General features: G+C 32.1%; 1 protein-coding gene and 1 long non-coding RNA gene across 2 annotated transcripts; one reads left to right on the top strand and one right to left on the bottom strand.

The window, feature by feature from the left end:
• Positions 1–1,033: 1,033 nt before the first annotated feature.
• On the top strand, positions 1,034–14,241 carry LOC132737950 (palmitoyltransferase ZDHHC6-like). Its single transcript, XM_060725335.1, has 9 exons — positions 1,034–1,450; positions 5,207–5,298; positions 7,223–7,379; positions 9,817–9,948; positions 11,258–11,311; positions 11,883–12,047; positions 12,572–12,759; positions 13,529–13,578; positions 13,936–14,241. The coding sequence occupies exons 1-9, from the start codon at positions 1,214–1,216 to the stop codon at positions 14,049–14,051; spliced, it is 1,191 nt and encodes a 396-aa protein (XP_060581318.1). The 5' UTR covers positions 1,034–1,213; the 3' UTR covers positions 14,052–14,241.
• A 3,877-nt stretch (positions 14,242–18,118) lies between these two features.
• LOC132737951 (uncharacterized) lies at positions 18,119–20,296 on the bottom strand. The gene is made up of 3 exons (XR_009626800.1): positions 20,127–20,296; positions 18,607–18,779; positions 18,119–18,177 (listed from the first exon to the last, which is right to left on the bottom strand). It is a non-coding gene; the product is annotated as an uncharacterized LOC132737951 (long non-coding RNA).
• Between the last annotated feature and the right edge of the window lie 4,127 nt (positions 20,297–24,423).

Genomic DNA, 24,423 nt, shown 5'->3' with positions numbered 1-24,423 from the left:
AAAAAGCCTAAACCTGGGATGTACTATCGTATGTTCCAGCCTAAACATAAATACATATAATAAATAAAGTTGATTAAAACATACATAAAATACAACAATTGAACGATGCAAATAAGAATTAATTTAAATTTAAAAATTAATGAAATGAACATAATTTTACCATAGCGTCTCAATACAAAAAGTAAATAACTTAATAATAAGATATTTCCAAAAATTCTATTAGCTAAACAAATAGAATTCATATATTAAGTAGACTTGGTATATCTATACTGTAATCGTATAAAGTGAGCTGGAGAAGGAAAATTCGCGGGAATTTGGAAGAAAGGAAATTTTAAAAACCAATGTAAAACTTTCTCTCAAATCTCTTTCATACAACGTACAACACGATTTGACATACAAAAACAGTTCACAAAATTAATTGCACCAGATACCTGTACGTAAACATAGTTGAATTGTTTCGGCCGTTTCCGTGAATTTCCGCTAATAAGCGTGTGTTACGGAACCATCCGATACAATACAATAGCAGACGATAATAGATATCGTGGCGATAACAGACGCCACAGAGACAAACGATAATCGACGCATGCGCGGACATTAAGTATAATTTTCCCGAACAGTGCACGGCAAAATGAACAATGAATATAATAAATAAAACGACCCGTGACATTTATAACTACTGATGGTAAACAAGATATATACGAGTATAAACAAACTTAAAAAACACACAAATGCATTTGCTGTTCTTAAATAGTTTTCTTTGAAGTCGCTGCGCTAAAACAACTGGGCAAATAATGTTAAGAAAGATTTTTTTTTACTTTCAGGTTCAAAAAGTACTTTTTTCATAATTTAATTTTAATCATCAATTTCTTTAATTATGCAAATTTATGAAAATTCCCTGTTAAATTTCGGATATTCCATTTAATTAAAGTTAACAAGAAAGTCATTGCAAGGTTAAAGTTCCCTCTACTCCAACTTACTGATGATCGACCAAGAGTCAAATTTAGCGGTGTTAAGAATTTAAGCGTTTATTAACTTGGAAGACATTTTTATACCTCCAACTAAAAGCTTGGAAGAGCTAAAATATCGCAAAAATCAGGAACTGAATCAACATGACAATACAGTCACTCATAAAACAGTGAAATCAGTTTGTCACCTGATGAAACTGAACTTTTTGTAGAAGTAGTTGATATTTCACAATAGACATCTTTTTAATATGGGTGTGTTAAGGATTGTCAGACAGCTTTTTCACTGGGGACCAATTGTGGCACTTACAATTATTTTTTTTATATCATCCATAACTGTACATTGTGTTTTAATGTACTGGCCACTCTACACTGATGGAGGCATTATAAATTTCCTTGTTTTCATAATGTGGAATTTTCTAACATTATGGAATTATTTTCAAGCAGTGATTAAAGGTCCAGGATTTGTACCATTCAACTGGAGACCAGTAAGTTCGTATTAGAAACTTGTTTTGATCTGTTGATGCTGGTTTTGAAGAAATTGCATGTGCACTACTCACTTAAGTCAGTCTTTTCCCTTTTTAAGTTTTTGCTTATATTCACAGTGTTAGCTCAGTTGGTTAAACCACTGATTATCACTCCTGAGGTCCTGGGTTCAATCCTGGGTTACACCCATACATGCCATATTTCCAGCCACCCAGATAGGGGGATTTGGCTTTAAAAAGCAGGGGATTTGGACCAAAAGTAGGGGGATTTTTAAGCAAGCACAAACCAGTCGTAATTTTAAAACGATGCAAACATATAATTAAATTTTCCCCATTTTATTATGAAAATGAACATTTCTACAAGATCATTTGATATAAATTTTCAAGTTTTAACATACATGACTGTGTGAAGGAATAATATGTAAACAATTGCAAATAAACATAGGTACTTTAAATATTTGATGTAAATAAAATAAGAATCCCTGTTAATTGCATGTATATCTGACATATAAAATACATTATTATTTTTATATCAGATATATATTGAATCATTTTAGTACAAATAAACTTGAATTTCGTGCATTCAAAATCCTTAAACTTAAATATTCTTTAACAGCCAAAGTTTTTTCTCCTTAAATGAAAAATATTCTTTAAATGAAAGGTATCAACGGAGAATTTTTGTAGACATAGAAAGGTGAAATAAAAAAAATGCTGCCTTAAAAATTTTCCGTTGGCACTGGTCCATAAACAGTAAAAAAAAATCTGACACAAATCTTAATCCAGTTTACTCAGGTCATTATGTACTTCACACCTCAATTTGTTAACACACATCGATAGCATCATGCTTACCATATATGGCAGTAGGGAGTCTAGACCTACGTCACTTGATACCTGTATACATGTAAACTGTGTAATTGATGAAGGGTTGTGTAAAGGTTGTTTGGAGTGTACTGACTACTGGATAATAATTGGACTTAATTATTTTGGCCCTTTGGGTGTTAAAACAGGTATTATTTATCTGATTGAAACAGATTTTTACCTCTTTCAATCCTTCCTCAGTGTTTGTTTGTTACCGTGAGACAAAGCTAGTTTATTTTATTTTTGCAACAACATAGATCACAGTTACATAATAAGAAATACATAATATAAAAAATAATAGTTTCAAACATTCAATGCTACTCTGTGATTCTTTGAGTTTCTATTACCTGATCTTTATTTTTTTTATCTGCATCATTTCCCTACTTCTTACCAATGCCGACGACAAACTCAAGGCGGGGTTACATGTCCCAAAAAAAATTGATACGTCACTCATTCAGTATCGGACGCTGTCATTGGTTAAGCACCTGCAATACTGACACTGATTGACAGGTTTATCAAAGGAGAATTGTCATACATTGGTTTGTGTATTCCTTGACAGCTGAAGTGTGTCGGAGTAACCAACAATGCAATTATTTGTTAGACCCCTGCTGTTTAATGGGGAGATATTTCTTCAGGCATGTATAGTTGTAAAAGTTGTTTAAGTCTATCGTTAAATTATGTTTAGTGGTAAAAATGATGCTTTAATTTTTTTGTTGGTTGAATTTTTGAAAATCTGGGGATTTTGATCCCACGGCAGGAGATCGGGAGACACTGTTGAAAATCGGGGGTTTTTGCCCCCCAGCGGGGGATATGGCATGTATGGTTACACCATTAGGATTTTTCAGAGGTGTACTGGTAAGAAATCCAGGTAATCCTCGCATGTATCAGTGCTATACACTGGGCATGTAAAAGAACCAAGGGGTCTATTCAATAAGAGCTAGGGACTGGTTCCCGGATTCCCTTGTATCTCATAGATGTCTCTTTAATGTATACAATATATACCTGCTTAGAGTGATCGTTAACAATTTTAAAGCAGTATGATGTAGAAGTAGAAGTGTATCAATGATTCCACTTCCTGTTTTCACAAGAAAAGTTCAAGATAAAATATATATGGTACATAGGTACAGATATGTCCAAATAATCAGCTGTAAAAAAATTTTGTTTTAACATTTTATATTTATCATTGTGACATTTTACATTTTATATTATCAAAGCTAAGATGCAAAATGCAAAATGTAAAATATGAGATTAATGAAGGATAAACATGAAATAGGTTCCTGCCTATAATTTGCGAGAGTGGTTGGCAGTACTCAGAGAGAGCACTGGTAACAACATATAGGTCTTATGATTAGGACTAAGATACAGGCCAACTTGGTACAGTACAAGTCATCTTGGCCCACTATTAAAAAGCTTTTTTACTTAGATTCTGTCTTTTGTCTGTAATTGTCTGAAAATTTACAGAGATCAAAAATTCCACTCATTTGCTCATAATTAAAAGTAGAATTTAAGAGAACTTGATACAGAACAATTCGGAAAATATTGCCTGCACATTGAATTTAGAAGCTACTCGTCCTGCAGGACAAGTGATTTTGAAAATATTTTTCGATGCCTGATTATTTGTAACAATTACAATATAGTCCAAAATATTAGACCTATGTTCCGTTACAGAATATGTTTGGCCATGCTTGGTCAAAAATTAAGATATAGGTCATTAATCCGCTGATCTTAATGTCAAATCATTCCACAAGAAAAACCAATGCAGAACTTGTGATTTTGGTAAGATATAGTTTTGCTCAGAATAATATATAACAAAGCAACGTCTTTGTTGGACTCAGTATCTGTAATGTATTTAAATGTATAAAAAAGTACTAGTAATGTTTAACCTGCAATGCTATGTAAAAAATATTGTTTACCAAAAAGTTAAGAAACATATTAAACTGTACTAAAAAATAGTAAATTCTTTATTCACAAATGTACAGATATGCATGTATATAGTAACGTTCATCAATAAAACTTGTAAACCTTTTTTCTGTAAATGTGTGAAGAAGTCATGAACAGTATTTCATAAATGATTATTTGATGAAAATAGAAAGAAAAAGATAATGCATTTCATTGATTTTACCAGTAATACAAATATGGGCCTGGGAGTTGACCGGTGCTGAGTTTATAGAGGCAGGGCTTTTTTTCACAGGTTGGGGAAGCAATTAATGCGCCCTTAATTTTGGGGAAAAATTATACGGTATAATTACAAAAGGGGAAGAAAAGACTTTATTTAAATTCAATTTTTGGGGAAAACTGCATGATTTTAAAGAATTTTTCTTTGGGGAAGCAGCCCTTAAACGACCCCTACTATAGAAGGGGAAAAAAGCCCTGAGAGGGCAAAGATAACTGTCTTTTAAAATATATACTATACACTCCCAGAAAATGGCATGTACAGTGATCTCTCAAAAGTGATTAATATAAGTTGCAAGAATTAGTTTCACAATCAAGCTTAAATAAATATGTGTATACTAATAATGTTTTGGAACTTCCAATTTCTGCATTGGTCAGTTTTTTGTAATGGACAATGCAACAGAGTGTTACAGATATCTGCAGGTATTTACGTTTTCAAAAATATGTCAAATCTTAAATGCCAAATCTTAAATGCCAAGGAAGAAATTCAGCTTGGTTTGTGTTTCTTGAGCTTAAGAAAATGTTGATGCAACAAAAGACTTGACACAACAATATACCAATGTGACTAAATGTGGACATCAAAAACACTGAAATACGTTGACAACATACCAGCTTGATATTTATTCTAAGAAGTGCAAAATTATGGTACAAGTGCTATTCTTCATATTGTGCAGTTATTAGATGTAATGATGTTATATTTACAGAGGTTTTTCCATAACTTTATTTCAGGCGCGAAAGGAACATTGCGAGAAATTGCAATATTGTGAACTTTGTGAAAGTTACAAAGCACCACGATCTCATCATTGTAGAAAATGTGATAGGTAAGCCCATTTATGTTCACAAACTGAAATACTCTTATTATTAAAATAACATTCACCTTAATTTTGTTGTCTCCTGAGCCCGTTACATTGTCATTGTCATACTGTCTGCAGTGATGCTTTGTATAAAATAGAAGCTGGTTTTAAGCACTTGTCCAATTGACAGACTTTTGAAAATTCTAACTTAAGCCTCTTCACATCAGCTGCACGAAATTGGTCTGTACGATTTGTAGAAAAATCTGTGTCGAAGGAAGGTCACAGGCAATTTCTCAGTCTATCTAGACAGATTTGTATATCTGTCATGTGACATCATTTGATTACGGCCCGTTGTAGCTGCAAGATGCTTGTGCTGCAAAGATATAGGTTATTAATCCGGTGATCTTAATGTCAAATCATTCCACAAGAATCAGCTGCACGAAATTGGTTTGTACGATTTGTAGAAAAATCTGTGTCAAAGGAAGGTCACAGGCAATTTCTCAGTCTATCTAGACAGATTTGTATATCTGTCATGTGACATCATTTGATTACGGCCCGTTGTAGCCGCAAGATGCTTGTGCGACAAACCTGCGTTGCTCGCAAGACAAACATTTACATGAGAACCTCTAGAAATCGTGAGTCTGCCATTGTCTTGAGACGTCCAAAATCCGTCAAAAAATTGCAGAAATAGTGTGCATTTTGAGAAATCAGTCTGCAACGTTGCGGCAACCTTGCAATGCATATGAATGTCGTGTAGCTCCGGCATGAAACACAGCATTTTTGTCCAAATTCATTTGTATGGCTGCTGTAGGGCTGATGTAATAGTGCATTTGCTCAAGTTTAAATTTCATGAAATATTTTGGCTCATCTGGAGGCATGGAGCAACATGAGTCTTGTTTGCATTCATACAGACATGTATGATCTCTAGTCAAAGGAACTCAAACAGTTATCTCTTATTAAACATTAAAGATGGCAGCCAACATGTTAGAGAGTTGATGATTTCATATGCTAAGGATGTTCTATTTGTATGTCTCCCCTGGATGAGACAGGCAAATAGTCTATCACACATTTATGTTCCTACGTTGTATATTTCCTGACTTTACCTCAAGAGGCAGATACCTCAATTGATTGGTGAACATTGAATGTTATAAGCGTTTCTTTGGATTCAAGTGTTGTAATTTCATGCTATACCAGCATTTATACAATTAATAGGTTTGTTCTTTGATTTATTTTCATTATAATGTAGTAATTACATGTATTCACCAATTAATGAAATATACAAATATCAAACTGCAGAATTTAAACAATTTAATTGAAATCTGGGTAATTAATATGCTTTATCTATAAATATTTTTTTTGAAGTCTCTGAAGTAAGGAAGAAAAGCATGCCTTTCAATGGAAAAAAACTTTATGTCTTCCAATATTACACATAAAACAATTGAAAATTCTTAACAATTCTAGATATCTTGCAATGTATTAATTTAAACAGAAATAGATTTACATTATACACCCAGGAAACATCGACAAATTTATACAAGTGAGTCACTATTTGAAGACTATCACAGAAGAAGCCAGTAATTGTGTTACACTCGAGTATTTGCCAGTCTAAAGAGACCAAAGTAGACAGGGACCAGCGAATAGTCCCCAAAATATTGTCTGCATATAAATCATATTCCAGTCTACAGTGTTGAGTGTACAGTTACTCACAGTTATGAAAATTGGTTTAACATATTATACATGTAGCATACTTTAATACTCTTGTGAATGGTCTGAGAGATGTGAAAAAGTACAATCATTTATGGCACCTTTTTGTAATGGAAATCTTTTGTGCTTGTAGTCAAATGAAATTCATTGGTTATTATGACATTTATACAGAAAAATGTAGTTTACACATCCACATATTAAAATTTTCTTATTCAAAATAATATACAGACATATTTATGAATTTCAGATGTGTTATGAAGATGGACCATCATTGCCCATGGATCAACACATGTTGTGGACATTTTAACCATGGCAACTTCACCTACTTTCTCTTTTTTGCTCCATGTGGATGTTTACATGCTCTCTTTATACTGATTCCAAGTATTTACAAGGCTCTTAATTTTGTAAGATTTCTCTGATTATCACTAAGATATATATAGATATTAATATTAAAGGACATGTAGGATTTTACACAATTTTTCATTTATTGTGCCCCCACGTTAGTGGCGGGCATTAACGTGGGGGGCATTTAGATTTACCCTTGTCCGTCCGTCCGTCCGTCTGTCCGTCCGTCCTTCCGTCCGTCCTTCCGTCCGTCCGTTCACTTTTGTGTCGCACGTAACTCAAAAAGTATTTGACCTAGAGTCATGAAACTTTACAAGAATGTTGATCAGCATGTCAAGTTGTGCACCTTGGTATTTTCGTCTGGATATATTTAGTATTTTTAGAGTTATTGCCCTTGACTTAGTAAAATTTTGCAATTTTCAACTTGTGTCGCATGTAACTCAAAAAGTATTTGACCTAGAGTCATGAAACTTTACAGGAATGTTGATCAGCATGTGTTGTTGTGCACCTGGGTATTTTCGTCTGGATATTTTAAGTATTTTCAGAGTTATTGCCCTTGACTTAGTAAAATTTTGCAATTTTCAACTTGTGTCGCATGTAACTCAAAAAGTATTTGACCTAGAGTCATTAAACTTTACAGGAATGTTGATCAGCATGTGTAGTTGTGCACCTGGGTATTTTCGTTTGGAAATTTTCATTATTTTCAGAGTTATTGCCCTTGACTTAGTAAAATTTTGCAATTTTCAACTTGTGTCGCATGTAACTCAAAAAGTATTTGACCTAGAGTCATGAAACTTTACAGGAATGTTGATCAGCATGTGTAGTTGTGCACCTGGGTATTTTCGTCTGGATATATTTAGTATTTTCAGAGTTATTGCCCTTGACTTAGTAAAATTTTGCAATTTTCAACTTGTGTCGCACGTAACTCAAAAAGTATTTGACCTAGAGTCATGAAACTTTACAGGAATGTTGATCAGCATGTGTAGTTGTGCACCTGGGTATTTTCGTCTGGATATTTTTAGTATTTTCAGAGTAATTGCCCATGACTTAGTAAAATTTTGCAATTTTCAACATGTGTCGCAGGTAACTCAAAAAGAATTTGACCTAGAGTCATGAAACTTTACAGGAATATTGATTAGCATGTGCAGTTGTGCACCAGGTATTTTCGTCTGGATATATTTAGTATTTTTAGACTTATTGCCCTTCACTTAGAAAATTTTTGCAATTTTCAACTTGTGTCGCAAGTTTCTCAAAAAGGATTTGACATAGTCATTTAACCTTATAGGCAGGTTGCTCAGCATATTTTAGATTTGCACCTGGGGTTTTGCTTGTGGATTTATCCAGTATTTGTAGAGTAATTTCCCTTGACTTAGTAAAAAGATTGACAGAACAGTGGCGCGGTGGGGGCACCCGTGTCCTATGGACACATTTCTAGTTGAATATGTCTTACAAAGCACAGCTGTGGTAAATTTCATTACTATTTTAATTAAGTCTACACATGTTTATGAAATGAAAAAAATATCTCACTTTTATAACTTGACTTAACAAGCCAGAAAATATGTGGAAAATGGCAACATCTCCATAGTTAGCTAACCTGAGCACAAAGTGCTCAGATGTTAGCCTTTATAATGGCAGTGTGTAGTTGTTTGTCGTCTGCCATTGTCCACACTTTTTTTTAAACAATAAGTCCTAAACCACAGGTTGGATTTTGACCAAACTTCACAGAAGTGATCTTTAGGTGGTTCTCTGCAAAAGTTATGTATCTGGTTGCAGTCTAATGCATAAGTAGGTCACAGGAGCTAAAAATAGACTTTAAAAATGAAGTCTTTAAAAATATCCTCAGAAACTACCAAGAGCTTGGATATTTGGCATGTAGCATCACCTTGTGGTCCTCTACAAAAGCTATATGAATCATGTCCCTTGTGTAAAAAATGGCCCCACCCTAGGGGTAACTTAGTTTACATTGGCTTATATAGTAAAATACAAAATATCTTCTTTTATGAGTACATGTAAAGGGGGCGTCGGTGGTCGAGTGGTTAAGGTCGTTGACTTCAAACCACTTGCCCCTCACCGCTGTGGGTTCGAATCCGGACAGGGACTTTGGATTCTTTCATGTGAGAAAGCTTTCAAGCTAACAACTAGCTTACGGAACTTCGGTGGTTCTACTCGGGGTGCCTGTTCGTGCCTGAAATAATGCATGAAAGGGCATCTGAGGTCTTCCTCCACCAGTAAAGCTGGAACGTTGCCATATGACCTATACTGTGTCAGTGTGATATAAAACCCAATCAAACAAACAAACAAGTATGTTCATTTGATATTGTTAAGCGAAAATTTAATAGTCATTTCATATTCAGTTCACTATATAGAAAGATACAATCTTCAGTATTAAGAGCAGAATACTTGTTACAAATAGATTTATATGAGATAATACGTTTTAAACCCTGATAGATTCTTGGTTGATGCTGTATATCCAACTGTTTATATTTTACATTTCAGACATGGTATCTGCATTATGGTAGTAGAGATCATTTAGTTTATCTAGGTATAGGAGGATTTTTATGTTGTATGTTTGCAATAGGTCTTGCCATAGGAGTTATTATTGCTGTAGGATTGTTGTTAGTAATACAGGTAAGTGTTACAGACATCTGTTGTTTATTCAATATAAAAATGATACCCAGGAATTTTTTAAAGTCCTGTCTGTATGTATCATGCATTGTCTGTTGGCCAATATGCATTTTTGGCTGACTTAAGTCTTAAATAAAAACAAAAATGACAGACTCATCAGACAAATTTTAATGACAAATGAATTTTATCTGATCAATTACTTATGAAGTCATGGTTCATATTAATTGGCAGGGACATTATCCACAGCTAGTTGGTGACCACTGTTGATTTTGAGGTCGTTTTTAGATCAAGGTTTAAGGTCACAGTGACACTGTAAACGTCCTTGTCTAATTTAAACTTAGTAAGGACATTGCCGATTGCCAGCAGATGACACCTATAGTTTTTGAGGTCATTAAGTCAAAGGTCTAGGTCACAGTGATAATTTGTGTAAAACTCTTGTCTGATCAATAACTTAACATGGAATAAGCCTAGTGAAACTTGAGATGGACATTGTCACATTTGGCCATCTCAACATTTATTTAAGCTTATAATTATTGTCCATTAAACAGCTTGAGAAGGAATAAACCTAAAATTATGAAACTAAGATTACTTTTATTGATTTTGAGGCCATAAGTCAAGGTCCAAGGTCACAATGACACTTTGTGTAAAATTCTTGTTTAAAAACTGTGTGTAAAATCTATGTCTGATTAAAATCTTAAGAGAAAATAGGCCTAGGTTTGTTAAAATTGGTAATAACCAGGAAATTTTGAGGTCATTAGGTCAAGGTCAGTGACCTTTATGATATATGCTTAACTAGGTAATAACTGTGACTCGAAAATGAATTTGGAGCACTTTTCTAGTTTCAAATCTTTTATTTATCAAGAAATGTCTTTGATGTATAGGTAATTCTTAAGTTTCTAAGACATTTCTGCTATATAGATAAAGGTAATTCTGCAATTATCCATTATACTTTCTATGTTGTGTAGGTTATTCTTTTCTATATCATATAGTTTATTCTTTAAGTTTTCATTACATTTCTATCTTATACATGAAGTTCTCTAAGTTTTAATTGTGTGTCTAAGTTAAAATAATTCATTACATTTCCAAGACATATCAGTATTTTATGAATCAAATTGTACTTACATTAAATATTAGTTTTAACTATAAAAAGTCAGTACAGGGTCTTTCAAATAGAAAATTTCTATTTGAAAGACCCTGGCGAGTATTGTTTAAATCAAAACATTTCTGTTTACATTAGAATTGATTACAGTAGATGTTGATATTTCAATGTTTAGTTCTATTGTTACAATTACCGGTACTGATGTTTTTCCAGCTTAAAAGTATTTTAAAGAATGAGACGGGGATAGAAACATGGATAATAGAAAAGGTAATAAATTCTTACAAAATGTTCTCAACAAACTAAGTTATAAAAAAATAATAAAAGATGTGATATCAGTCTGAAGGTTTGCTGAAATATATGCCATTATTACAGAAAGACATTAGATATCCAAATAGAATTTCTTACAAATTTGCATACGTGTAACATGAATCTTTGAATTTTTTCTAAAAATAAACCTAGTAGTTTACATAGACTGATATGGTAAACACAATTTTAATTCATCTTTTGGAAACAACAATGATAACCGAGAGACCTACTTTTAAAACATGTAGCTTCAGTCTACAACTTTGCACCGCCAGTTCACTTTATTGTGTGAAATCAAAATGTGACCATAATGATCTGAAAGATGTTAAGACATTTTCTAGAAATGGATCTCATACGTGCTATCATGCCCATTATGTATTTTATCCCATAAGATAGTAAAAGTTGACCGATTCCATGAAATAAATTTAGCAAGGTAAAGGTCAAATGTTGCTGTCCATGATTAATATCAATTATACATTATAATGAATGTTAAAGATGTACATACAGAGATACATGTTATGTATATATACAACAGGCTGAGGACAGGGACAGAGATGAGGAGGAAGAAGAAGATTTTATATATCCCTATCATCTGGGCTGGAGGAAAAATCTTGCTCAAGTTTTCACATGGTCTGGTAGACCGAAGTCAGATGGGTTCACCTGGGATGTTGTAGATGGTTGCGATCAGTTTACATTTACTGTAAGTTACACTGGAAAGGAGTTTAAAAGCACTGTAAAATAAAAATAGTTGTAGCAGATGTAGAATCTATTCTATATTAATGTGACAATGAATCTCAAAATGAGTCATATTTTTTTTACTGATTGCTAAGGAAAGAAACAAACTTGCAAAATGGCATGTTTTTAATTTAATGTTCAGTACAATTATATTCATAATATAATATTCATCTAAGTTTCTTTTGTTGTTGCTTTTTTTGGGGAGGGGGGGGGGGAATAAGGAAATCCGGCATGTTCATGTACGAGTATGTGTTATTCTGATGTGCAAGCTTCATTTGAAAATGACTGTACACATGTACTATATTATGATTAATGTTGATATATTTGTGATAAATTTTGTAGGAAGAACAGTTGAAACAGATGAACACATGTACTATATATATTGATTTATGCTGTTATATTTATGTAAGAAGAACAGTTGAAACAGATGTACACATGTTCAATATACTGATTTATGTGTAGTTGATTAATGTTGATATATTTATGTAGGAAGAACAGTTGAAACAGAAAGCTTTAAAGCGAGACAGAACACAGGAGTGTATTATTGTAGATGACTATTCTGGTGCTCTGTTCCCACTATCAAAGGGGTGTGGCATGTGCTGTGGTATACCATGTACAGATGAACCAAGGATACCTGTAAAGAAAGGAGATATCGTCAAGGTTACCAGGTGGAAAAAGTAAGTAGCACTAATATATATAAAAAATATTTTATTTACAAAATATATTTATTTTATTTCAATATTTCTGTTAACTTATATATTTATGCAATATGTAGATGTACTATAATAATGTGGTATATAAATTCAAAGTAAATAAGGCAAATACTTTTTCCATGTTTCTTCTGTAAAGAATTTTAACATTACAAATATCTATGGAATCAACAGGTGACTCTTGCTCCATTCAAATTTATACTTTGCATTTAGTTATTGATAAAAAAGAACAGATGTTTAGTTTACTGTAACTTCTTCCCCAACTGTATGATACTATGTGTCTGTGTTTGTTTATTTTTCAATTTCATTAAAATCAGCTCCTAAATAGCACTAAGCTTCTGAGTAAAACATAACAGTAGTGATAGTCATAGTTAAATTAGAATTGGCTGACATGCTTTTTTAAGGGAAGGGCTATTGCTAATGTTGTAATAACTTGTAGCCCAACCCATTTGCACTATACTTATATTTACATTTGTTTCTTTTTTGTGTGTTATTCATATCTGACATGTATTATATAGTTGCAATAAAATATTATTAAACTAATGCTTTAAATGCTTTTTTATTAAAATTGCACCGTCTGTCAATTTTTCTGTGCGTCCCCATTTACCCAACATTCATGTGACTTTGTTTTAAATATAAATTGTTATAAAATACATATTCAAGTGATAAATGATTTATGGGCTAGTATGTTGACTAGAGATTACTTTACAATCAATGTTGTTCTATTTTCTTTCAGGAAGTGGCTGTATGGTACAAAATGTATGACTGACAATGAAAAATCTTCAGGTAAATTAAATAAAATACTTTGTTCATAAACAAAAACTATCAGCTAACTAAGAATAGATACCAATACATTTTACAATGTAAATGTACAAGTAACATAGTTAAAGTGAAAAAGTGGACTTCATGCAAGCATAAGCTGAATTATTTATAGTCTTTATAGATATGGTTGCTATGCTACTCAAAACGTTTCCTATTAAATTAGAATTGATTAAGAATTTATTGCTAAGGACTTTTAATTAAGAGACCTCAAGTTTAATTGTCTAGGGAGAAAATGTTTGATGTTTTACAAACATCTCAAGTTCTAATTAAAATAAACCTGTTCATATCAAGTTTATAATTTTCTGTAATTACAATATTTAGGAAAAAGACGTGAACGAGGATGGTTCCCAAGATGTTGTGCTAGAGACTATGTATCCAATACATCAAACGGGCAACCAGATTTACAAATACCTTCTTCAGACAAGAAAGAGAATTAGAGATACGGGTTATTCAAATTACAAGAGACTTAATATATATTTTTTTCATTCTTCAGCAATTCAAGGAACCTGTATGGATACATTTTATTGTTAAGAGCACAATATTTTAATGTTTGTTTTTAAGGGCAGTGTAAGATATGCGAAATGTTACGCAAATGTTCTATGTTTGATAAATAAAAATAAAAAATTGTTATATTGTTTGTTACAGTTGTATGGTCTCTGTTGATAAGTTTAGTTATTTCTGGACATTTAAATTTGGATCAAATATATTCTTAAGCTTCTGAATTACAAATCACTTTTTAACATCCACAATTTTCATCAATAATCTTGAAAGCCTTTAAAATGGTAATATCTGATAGAGCACACAAGCAAGTAGCTTGTTTCATAATCTGTGGTATTCTAGTGGTAATATTAGTAAAAAAAAAATTCTTAATATTCTTTTGTGTCGATGAATTTATTCAAAAGTTAAAAGAGTTTTTGGGTCCAAAAAGATGTTTTAACATTATTTAAAAGTTTGCTTAAAATAATCAATATGCTGTTTTTGTTAATCTTAATTTTGTTAGTTTAGTTATAATGTAGTTATAATGTTAATTTTGTATATACATATCTTCTTTTTTTCAGATGTGTTTCTTGTTTTCGTATATTAATGCAATGTTGTCATCTTACCTTAATGTTATTTTCTCTTACACTTGCAGGTTGTTTTATTTTCTTTAAATTAAGAATCTGAACATAAGTTGTAAGTTGTAACTATCAACTTTTATGATTCCTTTTCCTCAATACAGTATTATCTATGTCCAGAAAATCCAATCATACTGTTTTAACTGTACCATTTATTTGTTACTTATACAAACATTTAATGTAAAGATTTGCCATAGATATCTTGAAAGAATTTGAATCACTTTTGTCTGTAAATAGTTGAAAAATTGTCTCCTTTAAATTTTTGTGCCCCCACTATAGGGGGTGGGGGGGTAGCATTTAGATTTACCCTTGTTTATCCATCCATTCTCATGTTGTGTCTTACGTAGCTCAAAAATTATTTGACCTAGAGTCATGAAACTTTATAGGAATGTTGGTCAGCATGCACCGGTGGCTTTTGGATTAATGCAGTATTTCTAGAGTTATTGTCCATGCATTAGTAAAATATTTCAATTTTCAACTTGGGTCGTTTGTAGCTCAAAAAGTATTTGACCTAAAGTTATGAAACTTTACAGAAATGTTGGTTGGCATGTGTAGTTGTGCACCTGGGGGTTTGATTGTAGATTTATTCAATATTTCAGAATTATTGCCCTTGACTTAGTAAATTCGATATAATTATTTTGTGTTTTGTGTCCTTTGAGTGCTTGAGTTAGAATCAACCAACTTAACAGGAATAATGAGCAACATCACTGTGAAGCTGTTCACCTGGGTTTGCTTGTGGATTTATTCAGTATTTGTAAAGTTCTTGCCCTTGACTTAGTAAAGGATTTTTAGTTTTGAACTTGTGTCACTTGAAGCCCCAAACATATTTGACCCAGAGTAATAAAACTGACAAAACAGTGGAGTGTGGGGACACCTGTGTCCTGTGGACACATTTCTAGTTGTTGCTGTACCTGCCTTTTAATAAGAGGTTCAAATGTCTTACAATTTTGTTTATGGGAAATACATTTGGACATAAGGCTCTGTAATTATTGGTTTATACTCAATTTGTTAACTTATGTTAACACAATATCTCTAAACCATGCAATCTCCACTGCTACTCCCCTGCAGATCTAATTTATAAATACTGGAATAGGGAGATTCCTCAAGTGCAGTGAAAACAAAAACAAGAAGTTTAAAATCACAGACTGTTTTATACAGTGTATTTATGAAAGATGCTGGTAAAAAATGTACCATAGTATAGGTTGTAGAGGTGTTCATCCTTAACAGTAAATATATCCAAACATACAAGAAAATTATCAAACAAGCTGGATAACTGACATGAAAAGAAAAATGGATCCATAAAATTTTTTTATTTTTTTTAAATTTGCAATATCAAAACTTTTTAACTGCAATATCAAAACTTTTTAACGGGTATGGATCGATAAATATCTTTGATGATTTTTGCTGTAAAATAGTGTATTAACAATGATTATGAGATGGATATTCCCTTTGTCAAATTCTTATTAAGGACATTTTTATGTCCCCTAAGGGGCACACTCTCTGTCTTTCTGTGCATCCCCACTAACATAACTTTCCTGTCCAGACTAACTGTCATGCCTTGAATGATTTTGAAACAACTTGGAAAAATGTCAACCACATCATGATGTTGTGTCATGCCATGTTCCAACCTCCAAGGTCAAGGTCACACTTACAGTTTGAAGGTACTCGTTCTCACAATAAGACTTTGAACGTACACCTTCATTTCAGACTGTAACTTTGTCATGCATTGAAGGATATTAAAATAACATGGCATAGATGTCTACCTTATCAAGACATCCTGTTGCATCAAAGACCCATGTCAATAGACTACCTCCAAGGTCAAGGTGGTAATTTTTCTATGAATAGCACTTCATTTCACGAGAACAATATTAAGCAAGTAGTTACTTTTATTCTCTTTTCTTTTCATAATACCTTTCTAGATTACTTATGAAACCTTTTGGGGGGCATTTGTCATTTACATGACAGCACTTGTTCTTTTTTTTAAATTTCCTTAACTTTGTTAAGATTCTTGTTAGTTGCTTTCTTGAGAAATGCTAGTTTCTATTTTTTAGCTTGACTATATGATTAAAAGGTAGAGCCATTGCACTCAACCTGCTTTCCCATCACACTTTAGTTTCTGCATGCAAGGTTGTATTTCTAAAACTTCTAAAGGGAATGAGTTGAAACTTGAAATGTTTTGCACATCATGAGGCATGCAGTTTTAATAACAAAAGTGTGTTCTGTTTTATTTGAAACCTTTTTGACTAAGTAATGTAGTTGTTTAGAGTTAACTGTTATGTTATTATCTGTATTATTATTAACTGTAATGCTATATATGATATTTTTCTTACTAGAATTAAAAAAAAAGAAAATGTTTGCCAAGTATTATAGTTTACTTGTAACATTCATCTATCACATTATATTACAACTACTGTTTTTAGCTATTTTTTGTAACGTTTTAAAACACAGAATCTGTTAGTGCTAGAGATGTGTTCATTTTAGTCATATTCCAGTAGAATCTAAAATAAGAAAATTTTGTACATAGCAAGCTTTACAATATTCTTTAAAGGGACCTAATCTGTTTTATAAAAATATAGCGTTTCTTCACTACTCCTATTCAGACAGTCATTGGGAATATACAAGTAATTCTTGTACATCAGAAGATAATGAAAAATAGTCAGATGAACTTGGCTTCTCATATTTCAATAAAATTACATAATTGAGCCGCCCCATGACAAAACCAACAAAGTGTGTTTGCGACAAGCATTGATCCAGACCAACCTTGGCATCCATGCAGTCTGATCAGGATCCATTCTGTTTGCTTAAAAACCCTATTAGAAGTAGAGAAACTGATAGCGAACATCATGGATCCTGATCAGACTGCGCGGATCCATGTTGGTCACAAACGCACTATGTTGGTTTTGTCATGGTGTGGCTCATTTATAATGTCATGTTGGACTTTTAAAGAAACAACAACAACAACAAATGCTTCAAATTTTTACTTTAACAAAGTGATGTTTTATGCTGTTAATAAAATGTGACATGAATGATTTTCTAGTGCTCTGAAAACAGTAATATTTTTTTGTTAGGTTTTGTATTTTAAATGATACCACATATGGAAACACAACAGAAAACAGTAGTTTTAAACAGAGAAACAAAATGTGTGTAAATTAAATGGATATTGTCCAAATATTACATGAAATTACTGAGAATGCCTTAAATTTATCTGATTACAAGTTTTGAAATTGTTCTCTTTTTTAAACCAGTGTCTTAAATATGTCTTGTCAGTGGTTTATATAACAAATTTTAGACTGGTTAGAAAGTTATGTTTTCATTGATGAGATGTTGTCACATTATTATATATTTATTTATCATATTGAGACATGCACATAATTCATATTTTTATATTAAAAATGCCTTTGTATGACTTTGTCTTTTCTTCTTTATGGTGTACCAAATTGTTTGAATTCTGAAAATTGAAATAAAACTGTATTATAGTATTATAAGTATTATAGAAACATCATTTACAAATGACATATTTTTTACAGCTTCATTTAATTATAATAGGAAATAATTAATTTATGCATGCTTTGCAATTTCCTGTACTTAAATAATGATGGATTATCTGATAATAATTGCATTGCATCAAAGGGTGATGACTTCAAATCACTTGCCCCTCACCACTGTGGATTAAGATTCATCAAGAACTTCAGACTTTTTTTCATGTAGCTAAGCTATCCAATAAGGGAGGTTCTCAATCCTGAAGTCTTGGTCCTTATGTATAAAACTTGCCATTTTGAGAGTTTATAATGTCTACAGTGTTAATGTGTTTAAAAATCCAACAACAAAAAACAAAACAAACAGAAATATCTCTAAAAAAGATAAGAAAGGAACTAACCATATATTATGTAATTGAGATGGTTTGTTGTTAGTTGCGACCCATGGCCCGAAGGAGAACTTCTTCATCTGAGGCCTCCTCTCCTTCTAGAATCTCTCTCAACTCTGGGCTCATGTCAACAAAATCAACTGGTCTGGCTTCCCGTCTCTCCCTGTGTACCTCATTTACTTCTTCTACAACATCAGATATAAAAAACAAATATTAAAGATTGCTTTTTTCTGATGTTTTGTTTTTGAGAGTCTAAAACCTTATAACTTATATTTCAAAAGGTTTCTTAACAAAGTTATGCCCCCTTTTTTACTTAGAAAATGTCCAGAAACTAACATGTTATTAATTATCTCTGAAACATAAAATTCATTTGAAAATTCAAAATGTATATGAAGAATCAAAGCAAGCTTAGTAGTCCAACTTTCAGAATTCTGAATTTTGCCGAAGTTGTGCCCCTATTTGTACAATGTATTAAAAATGTCTTGAAATTTACATTTACTTTAATACCTATGAAGTCAGAACTTTACACTCATTACTAAGTACATGTACTTGTTAGTTCCAGGAACAGATTCAAGCGTGTTTCAATAAGCTTATAGCTTCAAGCACAATCAAATTAAAATAAATTTGTTTAAACTAATCCTGAACAGTTGTTTTTTAACTTGAAACTTAAAATTTGCATGAAGTGTCACAAGCAAGCTTATCAGGTCAAGTTTCATAGCTATGTAGTTGTTTTTTTTAGTTCCCCTAACAGTTTACTGGATGGGACTTGAGGTTTACCCTCAGTGTTTGTATTCATACAGAAAAATGGATACTTATTGGCTATGAGAACAACTAGTTGGTAAATTTTTGTATTTGTAATACTTGTATTTGTTCAATGAGTGGTTTATGTGGCTAAAATGATTTTATGCGGGTAATAGAACAATTACAATGGGGAGAACAATTGTTTTGAGCTCATTAAGTCAAGGACCAAGTGTGTGAAAATCCTTGTCGACTCAATTAGTTGAGAAGGAACATGCCTTTTCCTCAGAAAGTACAATGTCCAGAGCTTTGATATTTGGTATGTAGCATTACCACATGGTTTTCATCAAAGCTCAAAGATTTATGCTCCTAGGGTAAAAAAAGAGACCTGTCCTTGGATTCTCTAAGTTGAAATAGACCTCTATTATAATTACAATATTGAATACATAATAGTCTTCTTCTAAGCGGAGTCATATTTAATAATATTGATTAGTTTATGCTATAAAGCTGACTATATTGTAATGAGATTAATCTGCTTTATTTAATGATTTTATTCCCTTCTGATACATTGTGATGAATGGTTCAATTTCCATTCCAATGTTTGAAAATTAGTACTATAGAAAGAAAATGATTAACTTCAGTTTATCCAATAATATATATAGAAACACATTTATGTATTTGGCATAATTATCATATTGTCAAGTCTTTAAATGATTAATTAATTTTTACACAGTTCAAGGAAGCCTAAGTAAAAATAGTCCTTAAATATCAAAAGATTTAAGATAAAATCTTACCTCTAGTTGAAGCAGCTTGTGAGAGCAGCAGAAGACAGGATAAAACAGTAACAAGTAAAATGGTTCTCATGATTTCAACTGTAAATCTTACTCTATTTCTAAATATGATCTGCACAGTCTCTTTCCCTTCTATAAACTAACTTCTTAATGTGCAATATGCTTTTTCAATCACAATAAGAAAGATTACTTTATCATAATCTTACACTTGGCAAGAAAATAATATAAATTAGTTAATCCCAAAGAACTGGTGATTAAATTTTTGGAAGCATTATTACTTACATAATTGGCACAGTTTCATTAAAGTACAAAGTTTTTACTTTTGAAATTAAATTGATTTATTTTTATCTCAAGAATATTATTGTCCTCTTTGTAAATTACATTAACTCTAACCATTCTGATGGCAACTGATTCTACCAATGTGAACATCAGCCTGCACATCTGTGCTGTACGATTTAGTCTGCACTGTCCTCTATTTAGTCATTGCTTATTTTAAATGATAAATGGCTTTGTCCTAATTGAAAGACTGACCAGTGCATTTTAAGTATTTAACATGGTATTAGGGTTAAAGTTCACTGCTTTATCATCCTATCATAAATTATTACTCTCTTCATTATTTTTCTATTCACAGACTTAAGTCTTGTGGTCAATGAACAACAAATACAAGTCATATATCATGTAGATAAAAAAGGAAATGTAGACTGAAAGCCTTTTGATCATACTTCTTGGATTGGATTTCCAGTATGACAAAAAGTCAAATGGTGAAAAAATACAAAAGAAGCTGATAGGAGACAAAAGCTGATTAAGGTACATAAAACAACACAAAGCACCCTAGTGTCTACATTGTTATGATACTATGTTTTTTGGTTTTTTTTTTTTTTCATTTCATCATTAAATCTGAGATACATTAGAGCTCTTAATTTGTCATACTTGATCAAGTTGTTTCAGAACTATATAGGTAACAGTGAAACTGTGAAAATAATTTAAAATCGGTTTAAAACAAGACATTTCATTATAATTGTAAAGATACAAGTCTTGTAACAAAATTTGATGAATTAACAGGTGAGCAGTTTGTCTTATGAAGAACGTAATCTGTACTTTGAATCTGGGCTGCATGTACAAATGATTTATATATAAGTTAATCCAGAAGAAAGGTTTTTAAATGACGCAAGATTAAGGGATTAAAAGTAACCGATTATTTGCTAATCTTGTCCTAATACCCAGGATCAAATTAACAAATAATTGTAACATGTGTTAAAATTTTATATAAAAGTGATGAAATATGCCAAAAATAACATGCCTGTAAACTTGCTAAATTCAAAAAAGATTTCTGAAAGCAAGTGCTAAATATACTTATGAACTTTGTCTATCAAACCTGGATAAAGGATTCTAGCATATGGGAACAGTCAGAACCTAAAATCTTAGCTGAATGCCCCTGAATTACAAGTTGGAAATATATCAGACTATTTTGCCACAAAATCAAAATCACAGCATGAACCATTTTTGAGACAAACGAAATGTAAAAATTTGGCTCATTTTCCCCACTATATTCAACACCGCCAGGGATTGGGAGGCAGAATTGCAATCAACAGGTACATAACAACACTGTTTATAAATAGGTTATTTTGTAGCTTTGATGTTACATCTTGTAATGAAACAGAAGGGCTGTGGAATGTTGGACTATACAAGTTTCTTTTGGGCATCTTAATTGTTTCCACTGACACAGAAAACCTTTTTGTGAAGTTACCAAGTAAAATCCATCCTAGAGTTATGAGTCTTGGTCAGTGACCAATATTGACCCAAGAGGCATGATTAATTCCAGTTATGTTGTTGCCAACTTAGTGACTTTACTTGTCAAATGTCTAAGCTCTTGGCATTGTAGTTACACACAGTAAGTCTCAGATGTATTTTTCCTATATAAGTCTATATTAATCAAGTGTCCCCGCATTGGGGTCAATATTGAACCAAGATGCATGATTCATAAAATCATAAGTTTTGTAAAAGCTACATATCTAAGCTGTAGACATTGCAGTTTCACACAATGAAACATAAATGTGTTTTCCTATAGAAGTCTATAAATCAAGTATACCCAAGAAATTGGGCAATTTTGATCTCAGGAAGCCCAAACCTATATTATGCACATCCTCTTATTATATTTTCTGCCATAGTTTTAATTTCTTTCTTTCGGTTCAAAAGATACAGAGAATGCATACAAAATTACTAAGTCTGACATTGACCTTTATTTGAGGAAGGTCAAACCTGCGCTCTGAACATGTCCTTATTATGGTTAACATTTCTGCCAAGTAGTTTCAGTTTCCTTCTACTGGTTCAAAAGATACAGACAGGACACAAAATTGTTGACAGTTTAAGATGGAGGACAACCAGGTGCCTAACAACATATGCCAAATTTTTTTCAGGCTTATAAAAAGAACAGACATTGTCTCCACATGCTACCATCCATTTAAACTGGACTACCACAGACACAAAAGCAACAATTAGATTTTTTTTTCACTTTATTTAATTCATTTTATCACTTTTGACATTTGACAAACAGTCCATTATCTGTTTATACAGATTATTTTATACAATTTAAAATTGTCTTAAAAGAAAGCATATAATTGCCAGGAAAACACGTAATAAACACATACATTTAAAATATCAAAAGTTGAAGGCATGCAAAAACTGTTTTTTATTAAACAGTGTACTCTTGATAAAAGAACAAGAGTGCCATGATGGCCTTAGATTGCTCACCTGAAATCCATTACTAGAAATGGTCATTATTCATCACTAGAAGGTCACTAGGTCTCAGACCTGTATGTACCCATATCAATTAATATAAACAAAGTGACCCTAAGGCAATTTTGATCCTAGGGATATGATTTAAATTTTAAAGAGGAATTACAAGTATGATATGCCAAAGATCTAAGCTCTGGACATTGTAGTTCTGCAGAATACTGTGTTTTTCTATGTAAGTCTTTGTAATCTATGTGACCCCATTACAGGGCAATTTTTGTCCGCCATGAATTATCAAACTTGTGTAGACTAGAGGTCCTCTAAGCAATACTACAAGTAAAATATCTGGGCTCTCGGCATTGTAGACCACAGGTGATGATGATACACACCAGATGTCTTAGCTCTTAGTATTTCATCATACTGGAACCATTTACATGATTCTTGTAATGAGCCATCTAATGACCATTCCTGTGAAATTTGGTCAAAATCTATCATGTGGTGTAGAAGTTTGTGACTAAAGAAATTGTGGAAAACAACTGACAATGAACTAAAGCAATGAAACACAGACATTATATCATCACAAATACTCACACCAGACCACTTTAAGGTCAGGTGAGCTAAATTATGCCCTTTCAGCCCCTTGCTTTTAGATATTATATCAATTTATCAAACACTTATAGCCCATGCCTACAGCTATCTCCCTAACAGTTTATAAATATATAAGACAAAGAGGGGGTTGGGTACTAAAATATTCCAGCTTTCATTACTCAAGTGAAGCCAGGTTAGGTGATTTGCATTATTGATTATAGATAAAAGTATATTTACTGAAGAGGCAAAATAGATCAACAAATCTACCAGAAAAAGAAAAAAATCAAATCTATAGACTAACTTCTTAAATTAAGCAGGCCTTTATTATCTGTATAATTTATTTTTATGTGTATTATGTTAATGAATGAAATTTTAAAGAGCTTGTCCATTAACACATATATAAATTTACAAGCATTGCATTTGTTAATTAGTTCAGTGCATGATTGCCTGCTCTGTTTCTGTATATCATATGGTGATATCACTTAAAACAATGGGGAGGTCCAGAAAAGCTGGACTTTGAAAGCCCTTGAAACAATAAGCTGGTCCAGTAGAACTGGGTGTAAATATCCCTTAAAACAATGGCTAAGTCCAGTAGAACTGGGTGTAAATATTCTTTAAAAGAATAAGCTTGTCTATTAAAACTGGGTGTATATACATGTATCCCTTAAAACAATTGGCAAGTACGGTAGAGCTGGTTAAACAATGGTAGACATAAATACAGCATCATAAAAATCGTTACTAGAGATACTGGCATAGAAAATATTACATCACAATAAGATGTTACATGTAAAGTATAATAACAGATAAGTATACATGTGAATGTTACATGTAGAGTATAATAACAGATAAGTATACATGTGTATCATATTATGAGTAGATTGTCATAGTATGGATAATCAAATAAACTGAGCTTTTAGTATTAATTCATATTCATAAATCACTGTTACAAGATTTACTTATTTCATCAAATTTGGAGTGA

The sequence above is a fragment of the Ruditapes philippinarum genome, unplaced genomic scaffold (assembly GCF_026571515.1).
Source record: "Ruditapes philippinarum isolate M1 unplaced genomic scaffold, ASM2657151v2 ctg3939_1_1_1_1, whole genome shotgun sequence".
Lineage (NCBI taxonomy): Eukaryota > Metazoa > Mollusca > Bivalvia > Venerida > Veneridae > Ruditapes > Ruditapes philippinarum.
The sequence above is the reverse complement of the archived record's forward strand: the minus strand, read 5'-3'. Positions and strand labels throughout refer to the sequence as shown.

Bases quoted from the DNA above. Each gene is read 5' to 3' on its own strand.
- LOC132737950 (XM_060725335.1), top strand. From the start codon at position 1,214: ATGGGTGTGTTAAGGATTGTCAGACAGCTTTTTCACTGGGGACCAATT. The intron at 9,949-11,257 runs GTAAGTGTTACA...ATGTTTTTCCAG, and splicing joins GATTGTTGTTAGTAATACAG to CTTAAAAGTATTTTAAAGAA. The intron at 12,048-12,571 runs GTAAGTTACACT...ATATTTATGTAG, and splicing joins GCGATCAGTTTACATTTACT to GAAGAACAGTTGAAACAGAA.